The sequence below is a fragment of the Talpa europaea genome (assembly GCF_964194135.1).
Source record: "Talpa europaea genome assembly, chromosome: 5".
NCBI lineage: Eukaryota > Metazoa > Chordata > Mammalia > Eulipotyphla > Talpidae > Talpa > Talpa europaea.
The window spans coordinates 89,389,349-89,405,103 of NC_140071.1; the positions used below are offsets into that span (position 1 = coordinate 89,389,349).

At 38.2% G+C, this 15,755-nt stretch overlaps 1 protein-coding gene across 1 annotated transcript in view; it reads right to left on the minus strand.

The window, feature by feature from the left end:
* Nucleotides 1-9,751: 9,751 nt before the first annotated feature.
* The window catches only part of PKD2 (polycystin 2, transient receptor potential cation channel), a gene marked incomplete at both ends in the record, with an annotated part of 48,241 nt that continues 42,237 nt past the window's right edge, over nt 9,752-15,755 (minus strand). Inside the window, 5 exons of the mRNA XM_084233628.1 lie at nt 9,752-9,988; nt 10,348-10,495; nt 13,647-13,810; nt 15,206-15,323; nt 15,558-15,679. Of these exons, the coding sequence (XP_084089754.1) occupies nt 9,752-9,988; nt 10,348-10,495; nt 13,647-13,810; nt 15,206-15,323; nt 15,558-15,679 (789 nt within the window). The remainder of the gene's footprint in view (nt 9,989-10,347; nt 10,496-13,646; nt 13,811-15,205; nt 15,324-15,557; nt 15,680-15,755) is intronic.

The window sequence follows — 15,755 nt, forward strand, 5'->3', positions numbered from 1 at the left end:
TTATATCTCAGAGGGCACCACACTGGTTATTAGCTTCATGCTAGTGCTAGTTCCTGGCTGACACTGTTTGCAAGGCTGGAGCACCATCTCCAGATGTGTTCTATGCTTTAAACCAGAGGAGGACAAATTATAATTTGCATCTACTCCTTGTTTTTATAAATAAAACTTTATTGAAATACAGTCATGCTCATTCACATTTGCAATGTCTGTGGGGCTAGTTTTGCACTACTGATGGCAAAGCAGTTGTGACATAGAACATTTTGGTCCATAAAGCCCAAAATTTATTAGTTGATCTTCTATGGGAAGTTTGTAGACCTTTGCCATCACCCAAGAGTGCCTGCTCCCAACAGAATTCATATGCTTGTATACCAAGTGATAATGGCTTCTCTATAAAATTCCCATTAGCCTACTCCTAGAATCTATGCTTCCTGTCTCTGCAGCTGTCTATGTCCATTAGCCTACTCCTGTCTATGCTTCCTGTCTCTGCTGCATTGGATCTCCCAAATCCTCAAGAATGGGGGGTGGGGCATTTTCCACTGGAAATACAGGCTGTGTTCCACTGAATCTGCAATGATGTTTGCTACATAGTCACTGAGATCCTCACAAAATGGTAGAACAGCAGGAAAAGAAAGGAATGATCACATTGGTTGTCCCTGTTACAAGAGACTGGACTTAGATGCTACATAACAGGGCAGAAAATTCACAGAGGTAAGTCAGTGGTTGCAGTGAACAGGCAATCCACAAACAACTCACGGTCTGATTGAGGATAAGGGAACTGAGGGCTTTGAAACCTCAGTAGTGAAGTTGTTGATGATTGCACCTGGAAAGGAGGCTAAGAGAGTGAGGAAAAGATGCTTCTGGTACTCTGTCATGTCTTCTCTGTGCACCTGCTATGTGCACAGCCGTGGGGACATTTTCCTCATATTGACAGCCTCCCTGCTCAAGCCCGAACCATAAATCTTTTCACTTGTCTGCCGCAAGACTTCTCCAAAGCTGAAAGAAACTGCTCAGTCCAAAGTACAAGTGTAACCTTTAAAGTGCAGGGGTATTAATAACCGCAGCACACCCCTTTCGCCAATAGAAATCACAGTCAGTGGACAAATAACCCAGCATGTGCTCCCCAGCCTGGGGATTATGGGAGGTATTCTGCGGTGTTCTCAGAGGTGGAGCTGAGCTCTGGCCCCTTACAGAGACAACTTCAATGACACACATAGCCTCGACATTTCCTCCTTTCCTAGCTCACTCTCTGTTTCTACTCCAGTTTCCTAAAATGACCTTCCAAATAAATTATCTGAACCAAAATCCTTGTCTTGGTTTTTCTTTGAGAGGAACACAAACTAAAACTCATTCCCTTTAAGACCAGAAATAAGACAAGTATGCCTACTATCACTGCTATTCTCCAACATCATACTACGCTCATTTACAAATGAGATTGTTTTCTACATTGAAAACCCAACGATTAACCAACACAATCTGTTGGCATTGGTAAAGGAGTGTGATGATCCAAGTTTCATTTATAAAAGATTAATAATTTTTCACTATATCAACAATAGGAAATGTAATGGAAAGCACAATTCTGTGTGTAATAGTAATAAAAACAAATTAAGGAAGTTCTAAATCAATGTAGAGTTACGTTCTGACATTATAAAGATGCCTGTTCTCCCTAAGCTCATTAACTCAATACAATTACAACTGAGTTTCAACAGGAAAATAAACATAAGCACAGAAATAGCCTAGTCAATTAAAAAGGCAAAAGAGTAGATCCCATATGAAGAACTTACTGCATATGAAGACACAGTGTACAAAGTCATAGTAATAAAAACCATTGTGCAGAAATACTTACAGATTGGTGTAAAAGGCTAAAGAATTAAAAAAAAAAGACACACATACACTAAACCTGAACTTTATTAACACATCAGGGGTTAGTATGAAAAATGGCTTTTTAGAAAGTGTTGAAAAAACTGGTTCATTATATGGGAAAAATTGCATATAGACTTTTATGCAAAGTTGATCTTAGGATGTATTAAATGTGAAAGGTGAAACTACAAGTTTAATAAATAAAAGGTTTATGTGTCATGAAAGTCTTTTTAAAACCCTCCAAACACAAATAATAAAGCAAAAAGAAAAAGAAAAAAAGAAAAGATGGATTTTACTACATGAAACTAAATAGACATAGAGAAAGTTATCAGTTGGATAGGAGATTATTAACAAGGTCCCAAACTGATAAGGATTAATACTTAAACCATACTAGTAACTTTTGCAAAACAACAACAAAAAGACCTTGACACTGTGGTAAAATCAACAATGAACAAAAACATACTGGTTTCCCATTAGCTCAAACGGTAGTACAGGTTTATGGGTTTGAATGGGAAATTTATGAAAAGAGAAACCCAAACGATAACCAACAATATGATGGATGTTCAACCTTATTAGGAACAGAGAAAGGAAAAATAAAATGCCACCTAACTTTAAAGCCATTCATTAACAAAGAGTAGAAAGCTGGATGGCACAGAACCTGCAAAGACATGGATACTTGCGTGCCGAGTGGAATTATAGGGGGGGCAGTCTCACTGAAGGCCAAGTCAGCAGTTCTGAGTAAAGTTAAGTATTTATGTATTTGAGACTCAGCACTCTGGTTCCTGTTACATACTTGTGCAGGAGCTCATGACGAATCAATAAAGGAATTATTCACGAAGATTTTGAAATAGCATCAAAGCCTTCACTAGCGGGATGGATAAACAAAATACGACTGACTGCGCCCTCGGAAAATTTTACATAATCATCATCATAACTGCAGAAGAAATACATCTTAATAACACAGTGTAGTAAGAAAAAAAGAACAAGATCTAGAATTTAGATGCACATAAACAACATACAGAATTTATTTTTCTTTTTTTTAAAGTATTTTTTATTATTTTTTTATTTTTTAATAGAGGCATGTTTTATTTGTTTGTTTGTTTGTTTGTTTGTTTGTTTGTTTTGTTTATACATGTACTGGGTACAGTCAGAAGCACGGGAGGGTGAGAGAATTCACCAAGCCAGAGCAGGGAGCAGAGCAGGCAGAAGGACCGAAGTACACTGCTGAGGGGAGCAGCGGACGGCAGGAGAGGTCTGCGCACCATGTGGGACCCTCCTCCGGTGGCCTGGGAGCAGCCAGGGATCGAACCGGCGCCGCAGAGGCCGCGGGCAGCTTCGCAACCCAGCACTCAACCGCTGCGCCACCAGGGAGGCCCCAGAATTTATTTTTCTAAATGAACTTCTCATAAAGGATCTCTATGGAGGAAATGGCAGAAATGGGTACAGTGTGGAGCTGAAGGAGAAAATGTAATAGGGATGAAGGATTTTCAAATGCTTCCGTTTATTAGATTGATGTAAGAAGCATATGGCACAACATATATAAAATCAACTTCAAAAATTATGCATATAGAGGGCTCTCTGGTGGCACAAGTTGTTAAGGCGCAACCTATGAAGGTATCCGCAGTCACTGCAGTACGAGTTCAATCCCCAACCAGGGAGCATCCCACATTCCCACATGGTGCAGCAGACCTCTCCTGACTCACCTGTTGCTCCCCTCAGCAGTGTATTTCAGTCAGTCTGCCTGTTCTGTTCCCCACTCTGCTCTGGTGAATCCTCTCATCCCCCACACCTCTGGCCTGTACCCCAGTTCTTGTATGCATAAATCATTTAATCTTTAAAAGATTATGCATATAGAAGGCATTGTATATTAGAAATCTTTTTTTTGGGGGGAGGTTAAAGTTTTATTTATTTATTTACACAAGAACTGGGGTACAGGCCATATGCACAGGAGGATGAGAGAATTCACCAGAGACAGAGTGGGGAACAGAACAGGCAGACTGATGAAATACACTGCTGAGGGAAGCAGTGGGTGAGACAGGAGAGGTCTGCTGCACCATGTGGGACCCTCGCAGGCGGCCAGGATAGAACCAGTGCTGCAGAGGCTGCCGACAGTGTCACAGCAGTGTGCTCAATCACCTGCACCACCAGTGGAGGACCTGACTCAATTTTTCCACACAGATATATTAGAAATCTTAATGGTGGAAAAAATTGACCAAAAAACCATTCTGCTTTATATGGAGACTTTGGACAGATTTCTGCTTGGATTTATTCAAAAGAGGAGATTTCAGGGTAAAATAGAGAATGCATAATCATCTCTACAAAAATATTTTTATTTTAAACTCATAACATGGAGGACTTCTTTTCAAACCTTTAAACTATGCTTTGCTCCAATTGTAAAAACAAGTATGTTTTGTTGACTTAAACAACAGACTTGAATAAAATAAAGCATTGGAAAATTTCATCTCATATGTGTTTCTGGTTTGCATGTTTTAAGTTCAAAATCTGGACCCAGGGTCTCCCCAGTGGCGCAGACGGTTGAACACAGTGCTGTGAAGCTTTCCACGGGCTCCTCAGCGCTGGTTCTATTCCAGGCTGGCCAGGGAAAATCCCGCATGGCAAGGCAGACCTCTCTTGCCTCGCCCACTGCTCCCCACAGCAGTGCTTTCGGTCTGTCTGCCTGTTCTGCTCCCCACTCTGTCTCTGGTGAATCCTCTCACCCTTCCACGACTCTGGTCTGTACCCCAGCTCTTGTATGAATAAATAAAATAAAATAAATAAAAATAAATCTTTAAAAAAAAAAGCTGGACCCAGAGAAATAGATAAAAATTGCTAACACCTTTTTCTACATTTGCAAACTGTGCATTCCGTTCAGTGGCATGCCGATTTGTATGATATATTAAGAGTTTGATCGGTATAAAAATTACATTTGTGCTAACAGCATTCTATGAACATTCAATATAACTCTTAGGAGTGAGTTTCATAGCATTTAGATTTTCTGGTAGTACTTGGAGCCGCCAAAGATTACTGAGTATTGCACTTATCAAAGATACTTTGTTTTCAAAACTCCTGAGTTTTTTTTTTTAAGATTTATTTATTTATTTATACAAGAACTGGGGTACAGGCAAGAGGCGTGGGAGGGTGAGAGGATTCACCAGAGACATAGCGGGGATCAGAACAGGTAGACTGATGAAATACACTGCTGAGGGGAGCAGCGGGCGAGACAGGAGAGGTCTGCTTCGCCATGTGGGACCCTCGCAGGCCGGCCGGGATCGAACCGGTGCTGCAGAGGCTGCGGACAGCTTCACAGCGCTGTGCTCAACTGCCTGTGCCACCAGGGGAGGCGCAAAAATTCTGAGAGTTTTTAACTTAGGTCATAATTGACATTTTCAAGATAGATCTTAATATGATCCTTCTATTTTGTAGATGACCAAACATTTCTGAATGTGTTTACTCCATGTGGTAGGTGCAAGTTAAAGATGCTCCTCTATGTATACAATTTTTTCATTCCTCTGGGTGCAGTACAGTCAGCTACCACCACCACCTCAATTGGATGCCCTAGTCAGTCGCCTTACTATTTATGTTGGGTAATAAAGGATAATCTATCATTTTTACTACATCTTTGGGCCAACCCTATCCACAAGGGCATAAAATATTTCCTTCACTCAGTAGAAGATCAGAAACACGTGAGAAAACACAGGCGAGTCATATGAACAAATGAAAACTATAAGGAATTTTAAAATTGATTGCACTTTTTACTTATTGAACTGGCAAAAATTAATCTTTTCCAGTTTTATTCTGTGATCTTTGTTTTATACCCTTGAAACTGAAACCTACACCCATTAATATATCCCTTTTTTTCCTTTATTGTGGTAACATTGGTTTACAACATTGTATGTGATTTAGGGGAATAGGTTCTCATGTCCTCATACCCATCATCAAGCACACATAGTACTTTATCATCTGCCACTGGGCCCCGCCCTCCCTGTTCCCACCTCCAACCTCTCTGCCCTCCAGTAGCCTCCATTCTGCAGTCAAAAATATCCCCATTTTCGGGCCTCCCCTGGTGGCGCAGGCGGTTGAGTGCAGCGCTGTGAAGCTGTCTGCAGTCTCTGCAGCGCCAGTTCGATCCTGGCCAGCTGGCAAGGATCCCACATGGCGCAGCAGACCTCTCCTGTCATGCTCGCTGCTCCCCTCAGCAGTGTGTTTCAGTCAGTCTGCCTGTTCTGATCCCCGCTCTGTCTCTGGTGAAACCTCTCACCCTCCCGCAAATCTGGCCTGTACCCTGGTTCTTGTGTAAATAAATAAATAAAAATCTTAAAAAAAAACCAAAAAACATTTTCTAAGGCTTTGAATGTATTTCTTTTTAAGCACTAGAAAAAATCACTAAAAAATCCTCTCTTTTGGGGAGACATTTGCAGTTCAGTATGTGTTCATTTTCGTGCTTTTCTTCTTTTTAAATTCAATTAAAACAATTTTGCTTAAAAAAAGAATTTCTTACGTGGACAGTTCAGCAAATCGACATTCATAATTTTGGCTCTTGTATAAATTGGTGCCAATTTTCTAAGGAATTGTTTGACAATTACATTTCTGGGAAGTTTTTTTATAAAGAATTCTGTAAGAAAATAATCAGAAATGTGAAAAATATTTATGTCTAAGTATGTGAATCATAGTATTATCAGTTATAATGAAAACCTGAAACAATCAAATGTCCAATATCAGGGGAGGGGTGAATAAGTTTGGTTAATTCATAGAATGCACCACTCTGTAGTTATTAAAAAAATCAGGATACATGTCATGTTTGTGATAGAATATGAAAGAGCAGTACACAAAACTACACATAATATAGCTCCCATCACAAAATACACACATACACTAGTTTATAGAAAAGACTATTAGGTGATTTCAAATGAACATTTGGCAACATCAATCTCCTTTACTTACCTTTCAAAATTGACATCAGCAGGAATTCCTTTCCTTTCCGTTGATTCAACAGATCAGTTTTGTTGAGCAAGTTTCTGAACTAGCTATTTATATTACATTTTTCTATCTGTAATGGAAATTTTAGTTTTACCTTACTTTCACACAGATCTTCTTATTTTTCAAAAAATATTGTGAGGGAGACACAATATTAATTCCAAATTCCAAATGAGGAACTGAAGTTTTCAGCAAAACCAGATGTCTTGTCATGGTGACATGCCCCATAAGTAGAGAGAGAGGAAAAAAAATCTTAGCTCATTGGTATTTTCCCTCTACTTTAAACCTCTCCCTGTTTGATGGGTGAGTCACTGAGTAGAACAACTCCGTCGGATGCCATTTGTATGGAATGCTCAGGGACTGGAAATCATAGTTGGTTTATGCATGATAACATGTAGTGGGCACTGTGTGTACCTTGCCCATGACCTTTGTGTGTCTACTGACTTCTAACCTCCAGTGCGTAGTTCTCTCTCTGGGGTTGCTCAGAAGCCAGGAAGGGTTGTTCTGTCTACTGGAAATGCTAGGGAATTACTACCATTCTCCCAAAGATGCCTTCCAACTCAAGTCTTATTTCCTGAGTTGTGTGTTCTATACTGTTAATCACAGTTTCACTACAGGAATTAAACTTTGACATTCTCCACTGTTAGCAGATCCGATGATATATCCTTTATTAACTGTCTACCCTTCCCTGCTTTCTCCATTCCACTATCCATGTTGTCTATGCTACCCAAGTAAACCACCTGCCAGAAAATCCTTGTTTCAGGATCTATTTCTGAAAGAGACTAAACCACCTTGCATGATAGCTCTGTGTTTAAAGGTTAATTAGTAACCTGAAATGTGCATGTCATGTAGTAAACACAGAAGAATAATATGTCGGTCATGCTACTTTTGGACATATAGAGAGTAGATGACTTTTCCAAAGTCTAAAGTTTCACTAGTAGTCTCACTAGGCAAATGACCCAACTGCTTCTACTTAGACAACGCTTAGAGAACAAACAATTCTTACACCTGCTATGATATCAAGTCTTTATTAATAAGTAAAGTGCTCAATATTACATATTAATGAATCTCAATTGTTGAGAAAGATTGCATATGTAACATCTTTTTAATAATATCATTATAGAGGGGAGATGAAAGGGAAGGGATGAGTAGGGAATTCTATATGACTACAGAGGAAAGAAATATGTAATTTATAGGTAAAAAGAAAGAATTTAGCAAAATTTTATAGGGGACATGAAAAAACAGTATAAGTATTATAAAAAGACTTTATAGTGGCCAATATTAATATATGGCACACAGTCAATATACATGGATACCACATAAAAGCTGCACTTCAAATTGAAGTTTGTTTACATGTAACACAATGGTACACATACATAAATACATACACTCAATATCCCTGGAATGCAAACCTTAGTACCTAGTAATAAAGAACTTTGTGTAGCATATTCACAAAAAGTAAAAATGGAGATGAAGCTGTGGGAAATATTAAAGAGATTCAATGTGTAGCACTTCCATAGAAGTGGGTTTGTCTGCTCATGTTTCCACTGAAGATTTGACTGACATACTCTACCAATTAAATGAATACTATGTGAATATGAAACATAACATTTAAAAACAGGCCTCACTTCTATCTTTTCCAAGTAAGAGTCCAGCATCTGGCTTATCCCATTAGCTCTTAGAAAGTCATCTTACTCAAACTTCTGAAAAATATGATTTTTGCTTTTTATTGAGAAATAGATTTCTTCCCATAAATTTTGTAAGACCCTCTATAGTGGGGGAAAAAAAGCTGCAAATTCAAACTGGCAGGTAACTTTATATAATGGATGACCTTTCAATATCAAAACCTCCTTTTCATGAAATTGAACTCCACTTAGATTACAAATTCTAGTTTTGAAGCACCGGTCAAGAGTTTTTGAGTTACATGTTTTTTAAAAAAAGTATAAAATTCAAACTTAAGTTTTACAATATTTTTATATGAATTTCAAAATTGAAATTTTATTTAAAATGATCATATTCACTGAGTTAAAATTTTCTGTATATACTAAAAAATTTGAGTAAATTGCTCTTCCTAGATTAAAACTTTAAATCAGTTTCAAATAAATTCAATCAAATGATGCATTTTCATTCTAAACCAATTTTTAGAGAAAGTCAAATATGGTGATTGAACTTCTTTTAATTCTCGTAAGATATGGTTAGAAATGAGATTTTTGCCCATAATGGATCTTTGGTGGTTTCATGCAGCATATGAGAATGAAAATAAGTGTAAAAATTATGGTCAGTCCCAAAGACATTAGTTATGGTAAAATAACAAAAAAGCATAATATTCAATATCTTAATCAGTCATACAAATTCTAGCATAATGACTACATACACATTCTATGATTGGAGTTCTTTTCCAGCTCATATTTTAGAAAAGTTTACCCCAGGAAGGTAGTTGAAATAAGTTTCCTTTCTTAAAAGAAAGCTGTGTATTACACCCATGAGCTAAGCCTGAGTGAAAAGGAAGGCCCCTACTTTCCTTTCACATGGTGGGCCAAAATGACAATACTGATTTATGTAATTGGAAATAAAACTCAGAAGCCTTTTGATAGTTCTCTTCTAGCTTAAAAAGGCTACTTCATTGTCAACTGAGAGGGCTCAGGCATGGTAGCAAGTGGGCATACCACTTAATATAATTATACAATGATATTTTTCCTCAATATTTACACCTACATTTCCTATATGAGAATAAGAAAAAAAAATCTCCTTTGATCCATGGACAAAATTTCCCTAAAATAAATTAAAGTGCAGAAGAATTAATAACTGGTCACAAAGACCAGCATCGTATGGTAGTCAGGGCACAAAAATAGTGTACTTGTTATGGCAACTCAGGACAGCCGTCTTCTTGCTATTAGGAACTCATATACAAATGCACATCCTAAACATGGATATTGGAACTACCATTTCCACTTCCACCTTCTAGTCCCTCTGTAGACTGAGAGGAAGAAGGGCGGGAGCTTCTGGGGCGAGGTTGACCAGTTGGTCCCACTGGTGTGCCTAAACCATGATTTATTTGGGAAGCTGCATCATCGGATTCCCAGCGTTCCAACTCTTCCCGCACTAAGCGCTCCATCTGCTCCCTGTGGATTTCACTGTCACGACCTAGTCTTTCGTCCTAATAAAGAAAAAAGAAACCAGGATGTTGGGGGCAGGGTGATGCATACTCTTGTACTTCAAAACTGCCTTAGGAAATCTGGGAGCCAGAGAATCTGTTATTAGGGAAAGTTGGAGATTTGCAGCATATAATAGCAATTCTCAGTCACTGAGTAAATTTTTTGCCTAATTGTATAGTCCAATGAAGCCAGGACCACGGGTGTGTGGAATACTAAGAAAGTGGAACCTCCAGATTATCATCGGGATCTGCAATGATTTGCAGTTATGGAGAAATAGAAATTTCTCTGATTATGGGTTACAAATATGACTTCCCCAGTGTTATATAGAATCAGAGCATTTCTGTTTCCCATGACCACTTACCTCGGCCACTCCATCCAACAACCTTCCCAGCACCTCTCGCCTCTTCAGTTTGGCTCGCTCCATAATCTCCAGCTTCACGATCACCGCATCGATCTTGGACACAATGCTGCCGATGGAGTGCTCCATCCGGTCCACTCTTCTCACCAGACTGTGGAAACCACAATTAAGAGGGGCAAAGTCATCTTGTGTTCTCCTTTCAGCTCATCTGGCTTTTCACAGGACTATGTAATTTTTCTTCAACAATGTGATGATCTGACAAAAAAGTGGTGGGTATCAGGGGGAAAGAGTACGGTGAGTGGGAGAGGGAGGATGAACAGGTGGAAGGGATCAGTTGGATAGTGATGACAGGTATTAGAACTTTGGTGGTGGTTGTGGTGATACATACATTTATGGAGGTGTGTAGCTGGACTCCTGAGACTCTGTATTATTATAAAACAATGGCATATTAAAAAAAAAGTCTCAATATTACAATTGAAATTGACTTTTAGCATAGCGTTCTTTCAGTAAATGGAAGATGGGAAGAGACGGGGGAGAAAACCCTTTCTAAATAGCCTCAGACTTTACAGGCAAACTCTGATACACTGCTGTGGGAGTGCTCAGTGGTACAACTTTTTTTGCAAGTCAACATCATATCAGAAAGACATCTTAAAAACATATGCCTATCCTTTTATTTAAATATTTCATTTTATTGGAAAATTTTCTAAAGGAAACAAGTATATGTGTAATTTCTGGCTACAAAGGTATTAATTAGAGCTCTGCATACTATTAGGGGGGTCACTGAAAAATGGTTACAATAAAATTAGTGAGATTATTTAAATATTTTTTATTTATTTATACAATGGAATTCTAAGGAGATGCCAATATTACTTTGCAACAAAATAGTGAAATAAAACTATGCTCATAAATATTGATAAAGCAATCAGATAATAGTATACTAATGGTTATGTTTTTATTATTTTGAGTAAACAGAATGCTATGCAAACATTTAAAAAACTATAAATTGGAGACAACCTCTAGAATGATGGCACAAGGAAGGTCTCTGTAGGTATTATTCCCAGTGAAACAACTGTAACAATTGAAAATTATTTAAAAATATTATTTTTAAAAGTTTTCTTAAGGGCATTAAGTACATACATGTATTTATTTAAAATAAATGACTGAATTTCAGTCAGAGGAGTAAGAATCTATGACATTTGAGCCCTAATTGGTTCCCTCTCGCCTGTATTCCAGCTTGATGTGATGTAAATGACACTGTGGAGAGAGTGTGTGTGTGTGTATGTGTGTAGCAAAAAACACAGGGCTTCCTCTGCCCTCAGCTCCCTGTCAAGGAAAGGCAGGGTGCCAGCATTTCCCTTTCCTATGCCTCCACTCTCAACCACATTGCAGAGGTTCAAATCCAGGCAACAATGGCTAAGAGGAATGAGGCTCACTTTCTCTATTCCAATTGTAGGGTGGAGCTGTCATTTCAGCAGAGCTGAAAGAGCAGGCTGCCAGCCCAGGCTTGCTCAAGAATCAGGAGTGTGTCATTTTGAGAGGCCAGAGCCATTTGTCCCTGCCCCTAGATCTAGAGCAATGGAACAGAGATTTTGCCTCCAGGGAGAAGCAGGTGGGTGGACAGAGAGTGACAAAGCTTTCATCTGGCTTTATTTGGAACAAAGTGTGGGGAAATGCAAGCACAAGAGTGCTCTTGAAAACTATGGAGATTGTGATTTTGTGATGACGAGCACTTAAGAGGAGGCTAGTTGTTGCAGGAGATCAACTACTCGTTGGTTTATTTGAATATTGGGGGACCACATAAGACATCAGTGTGAAAAATACTAACAGTACAAAACACAACAAAGCAAAAATGGACAATTATAAATCAGAGACATCCTGCAGGGGAGGAAGAGGGAGAGGGATCAGAGGGAGGGAGGGAGGAGCACAGGGGACTGAGGTGATGGTGCACAGGTGCACTGGTGAAGGAAACTCTATGGGGACTATTCCTGAGGGGGTAGGGGGAAGCAAATATTGTTTAAACATGAACAGTTATGTAAAAAATAATATAAAAATTAAAAATAAACAAATTATAAATATATTCAGAAAACTATAAGAACTCATGCTTCAAAAAATAATGGTATGATGACATTTATCAAATAGGGAATATCAATAAGGAGAGTGAGACTGCTAAAAGGAAGCAAAAAAAGATTTGGAGATAAAAATAACAATAAATGAAATGAAAAATTCATTGCACCATTGAACTGGCAGAAGAAAAGCACAAAAGCACACACAGTCTATACAATTTGAATGGAGAAAAAAAAGAATAAAGAAAAATGAACAGAAAATTAGAGAATGTCAGGTACTATTCTATGAAGGATCCCAACATATGCATAATGGAAGTCCCAGGAGAGAAGAGACGGGAGATAAAAAATTCTTCGAATAGAAATAATGGCGGAAACTTCCCAGACTTGATGAAAACAGTGCACATTCAAGATACTTGATGAAACCAGGCAGGAAAAATTCAAAGAGGTCTATACTGAGACACATTAGAGTGAAAATATTGAAAGATAATGAAAAAGACAAATCTTGGAAGTAGCAACGTAAAAATGATTCATCACATACCTCAGCAAGGTTAAGCTGTCCTTTTACCAGGAAGAATGGAGCTGAGAAAGAAATGAAGGTGAAATAGAGTCCCAGATAAATAGAAACTGAGAAAAATCATCGCAAGCAGACCTGCTTAGATGAAATACTAAGGAAGTTCTTCAGGGTGAAAGCAAGAGATCCCAGACAGAAAAGAAAGGATACATTGATAATTTAATTAAAATAGTGGGGACTTGAATACCCCACTTTTCAAACAGTAGATAGAACTAGGCAGGAAAATAAACAGGAGAATTGAATAGCACAATAAACCAACCAGACATAACAAACATCTACCGACCACTCAACAGCAAAACATACTCTCTTTCCAAGTGCATGTAAAACATTCTTCAGGATATACCATGTAAGTACTAGGCCACAAAAACAAAGAAAAAATAAACACATGCAAATGGAGACAGAAACACCAAAATGTTCATTGGCATTTTTGGTTGGTGTGAATATGAGATTTTCATGTTTCCTTTTACTTGTCTTTATTTGCCATTTTTTTCTATAATGAGCACATTATTTTATAAAGAGAAAAGAGCAAGAAAAGTTATTTTAAAAAAACTGTATTTTGCTACTAATGAACTGAAAGGATTGAGTTGGAAGAGCTAGGAGAAATTGCTTGGTCTCCTAAGGACTCTTGTCAACCCAGATCCTGATCCTGCCAGCTCATTTATACTCACACTTGAAACTCTTCATAAGAAACCCCGCTGGAGATGCTGCCCCTCCTTCTGGAGCTATGACCACTGTCTTCATCGTCATCCTCCTCAGAGTCATCCAGACTTCGCGGGAAACTTCGGCTGCTTATGGGACGTGGTAAAGAGCTGTGATCGAAGTCCAGGTCATCCTGAAGAACATAGGGTCAATAAGTGGGAGACAGGAACACCCAGATCCCACAGGCTTAAGCAAAAAAGGAAAAAGATGTGTGCTATTTACTAGGACATTTCTGTGGTTAATATCAAACTGTGATTCCCATGCTTTTCCATATCACAGCTTGGCAAATTTTCAATACAGATTTTAATGAGTTGTTAACTTTTTGTTTGCATGAAAAAGAATATTAAAAACACAACAAGGCAAAAAAAAAAGTAAATGAAGAAATATATATTATCACATTTTCATAGGATCACACATTTAATAGTTCCAAAGTAGGAAGGATTTAATAGTAAAGAATTTTAACTAAACATAATCTGATAATAATTTTGCTCATTATCTTCTTTTTGCATTTTACTATCACCAGTGAAGTGTTTCATTTACTGCCATATTCTGTGGGGAGAGCTTAGGAGCAACTGGGGTTCTCTCATTTTCCAGTAGGGAAATGATTATTGTGTATAATACTTAGCAGTATTTTCTGTATCTCAATGATAATGAATTTGTTTGTTTAACCATTTATGTTTTAAATTTATATTAAAGCTTTTAATTATTTCTGATTATAAAAACCCATGAAAGTGTACTTTTTTTTTGGTTAAGGATTTATTTATTTATGCATACAAGAACTGGGGTACAGGCTAGAGGTGTGTGTATTGAGACAGAGTGGGGAACAGAACAGATAGATTGAAATACACTGCTGAGGGGAGCAGTGGGAGAGAGAGAAGAGGTCAGCTACACCACTGCACCACGTGGGTAGCTCCCTGGCCAGAGGGGGATGGAACTTAGTGGCTGCTGATGGCTTGATAGTGCTGAGACTTAACCCTTGGGCGCCACCACGGAGGCCCTGAAAGGTTACTCTTAATCGCTTAAGTTTTCAAATGGAAGGAAACTCTTAATTTTATTTTATAATAAATGTTGAAGATCAATTAACTTTTAATCTTCTGAGAAATTTTTTCCCATTCTTATGGACACTGTATATTATGCAACTACTCAGATTTCTCTTATATCGATTACCAGAAAGCTTAAAGCCAAATCTGTAGCCCAGTCTTAATAAGCACATGTGGGTTTACAGAATACATATTTTAGTTTCATTCATAGTTTAAGTTTTGTTTCACTTTGTTCTTCATTTTGATATTTTTACATTTAAGGTAAATTATAGTACATCTTTATACATCGCTGTGCAATATATATCCTTTCAGAAAAATACACAAATAAACACACACACACACACACACACAGAGAACGAAAGAGTGTGAGCTAGTGCAAACATCAATAACCCACTAGTTAGTATGGTGTCTGAAACACTGTAGGTGTTTTCACCTACAGTGCTAAATGCTAAATCAAATTTAATCACGTTCTTCAAAACTGTACCCACCCTCTCTTTTTCCAAGTCATCTCTCATCTGCTGATGTTCATGTTCAGTCAGTTCTTGGTCTCCATCCTGATCATACTTTGTGAATATTGCCTCGATCTCTGCATCAGTGTGGCCCTTCCTGAAATTATTGAGAGGTTATAGATGAACTCATTCATGCCCAAACACAAAGTCATCAAATTGCTGAGAGGAGGAACTGTTGCACCAGGACCAGTGCTCTTGTTGCAATACGGTCCCCAAAGAGTCCACCTCTAAAAAAAATGTGTCCCTGAGTACTTGGACCAGAAATACCCTGTCACCAAGAATTTATCTTTACATGAGGACTTTCCCAGGGCTCAGGAAGTACAATTCTTACCCTTTGAGATCTTGTCGAAGTTCGTCAAAATTTAATTTGCCTCCCCCTTGCCGCAGACTCTCTGAAATATCATCCACTGTATTTTTTTTCAGTTTTAGTTTGACCAAGGCTTTATGGTAGGCCTGTCAAAAAGAAAAGACTAGGTTTAATGAATTCTCCTTTCACATCTGCTTTATGTTCCATTTATCGAAACAACTA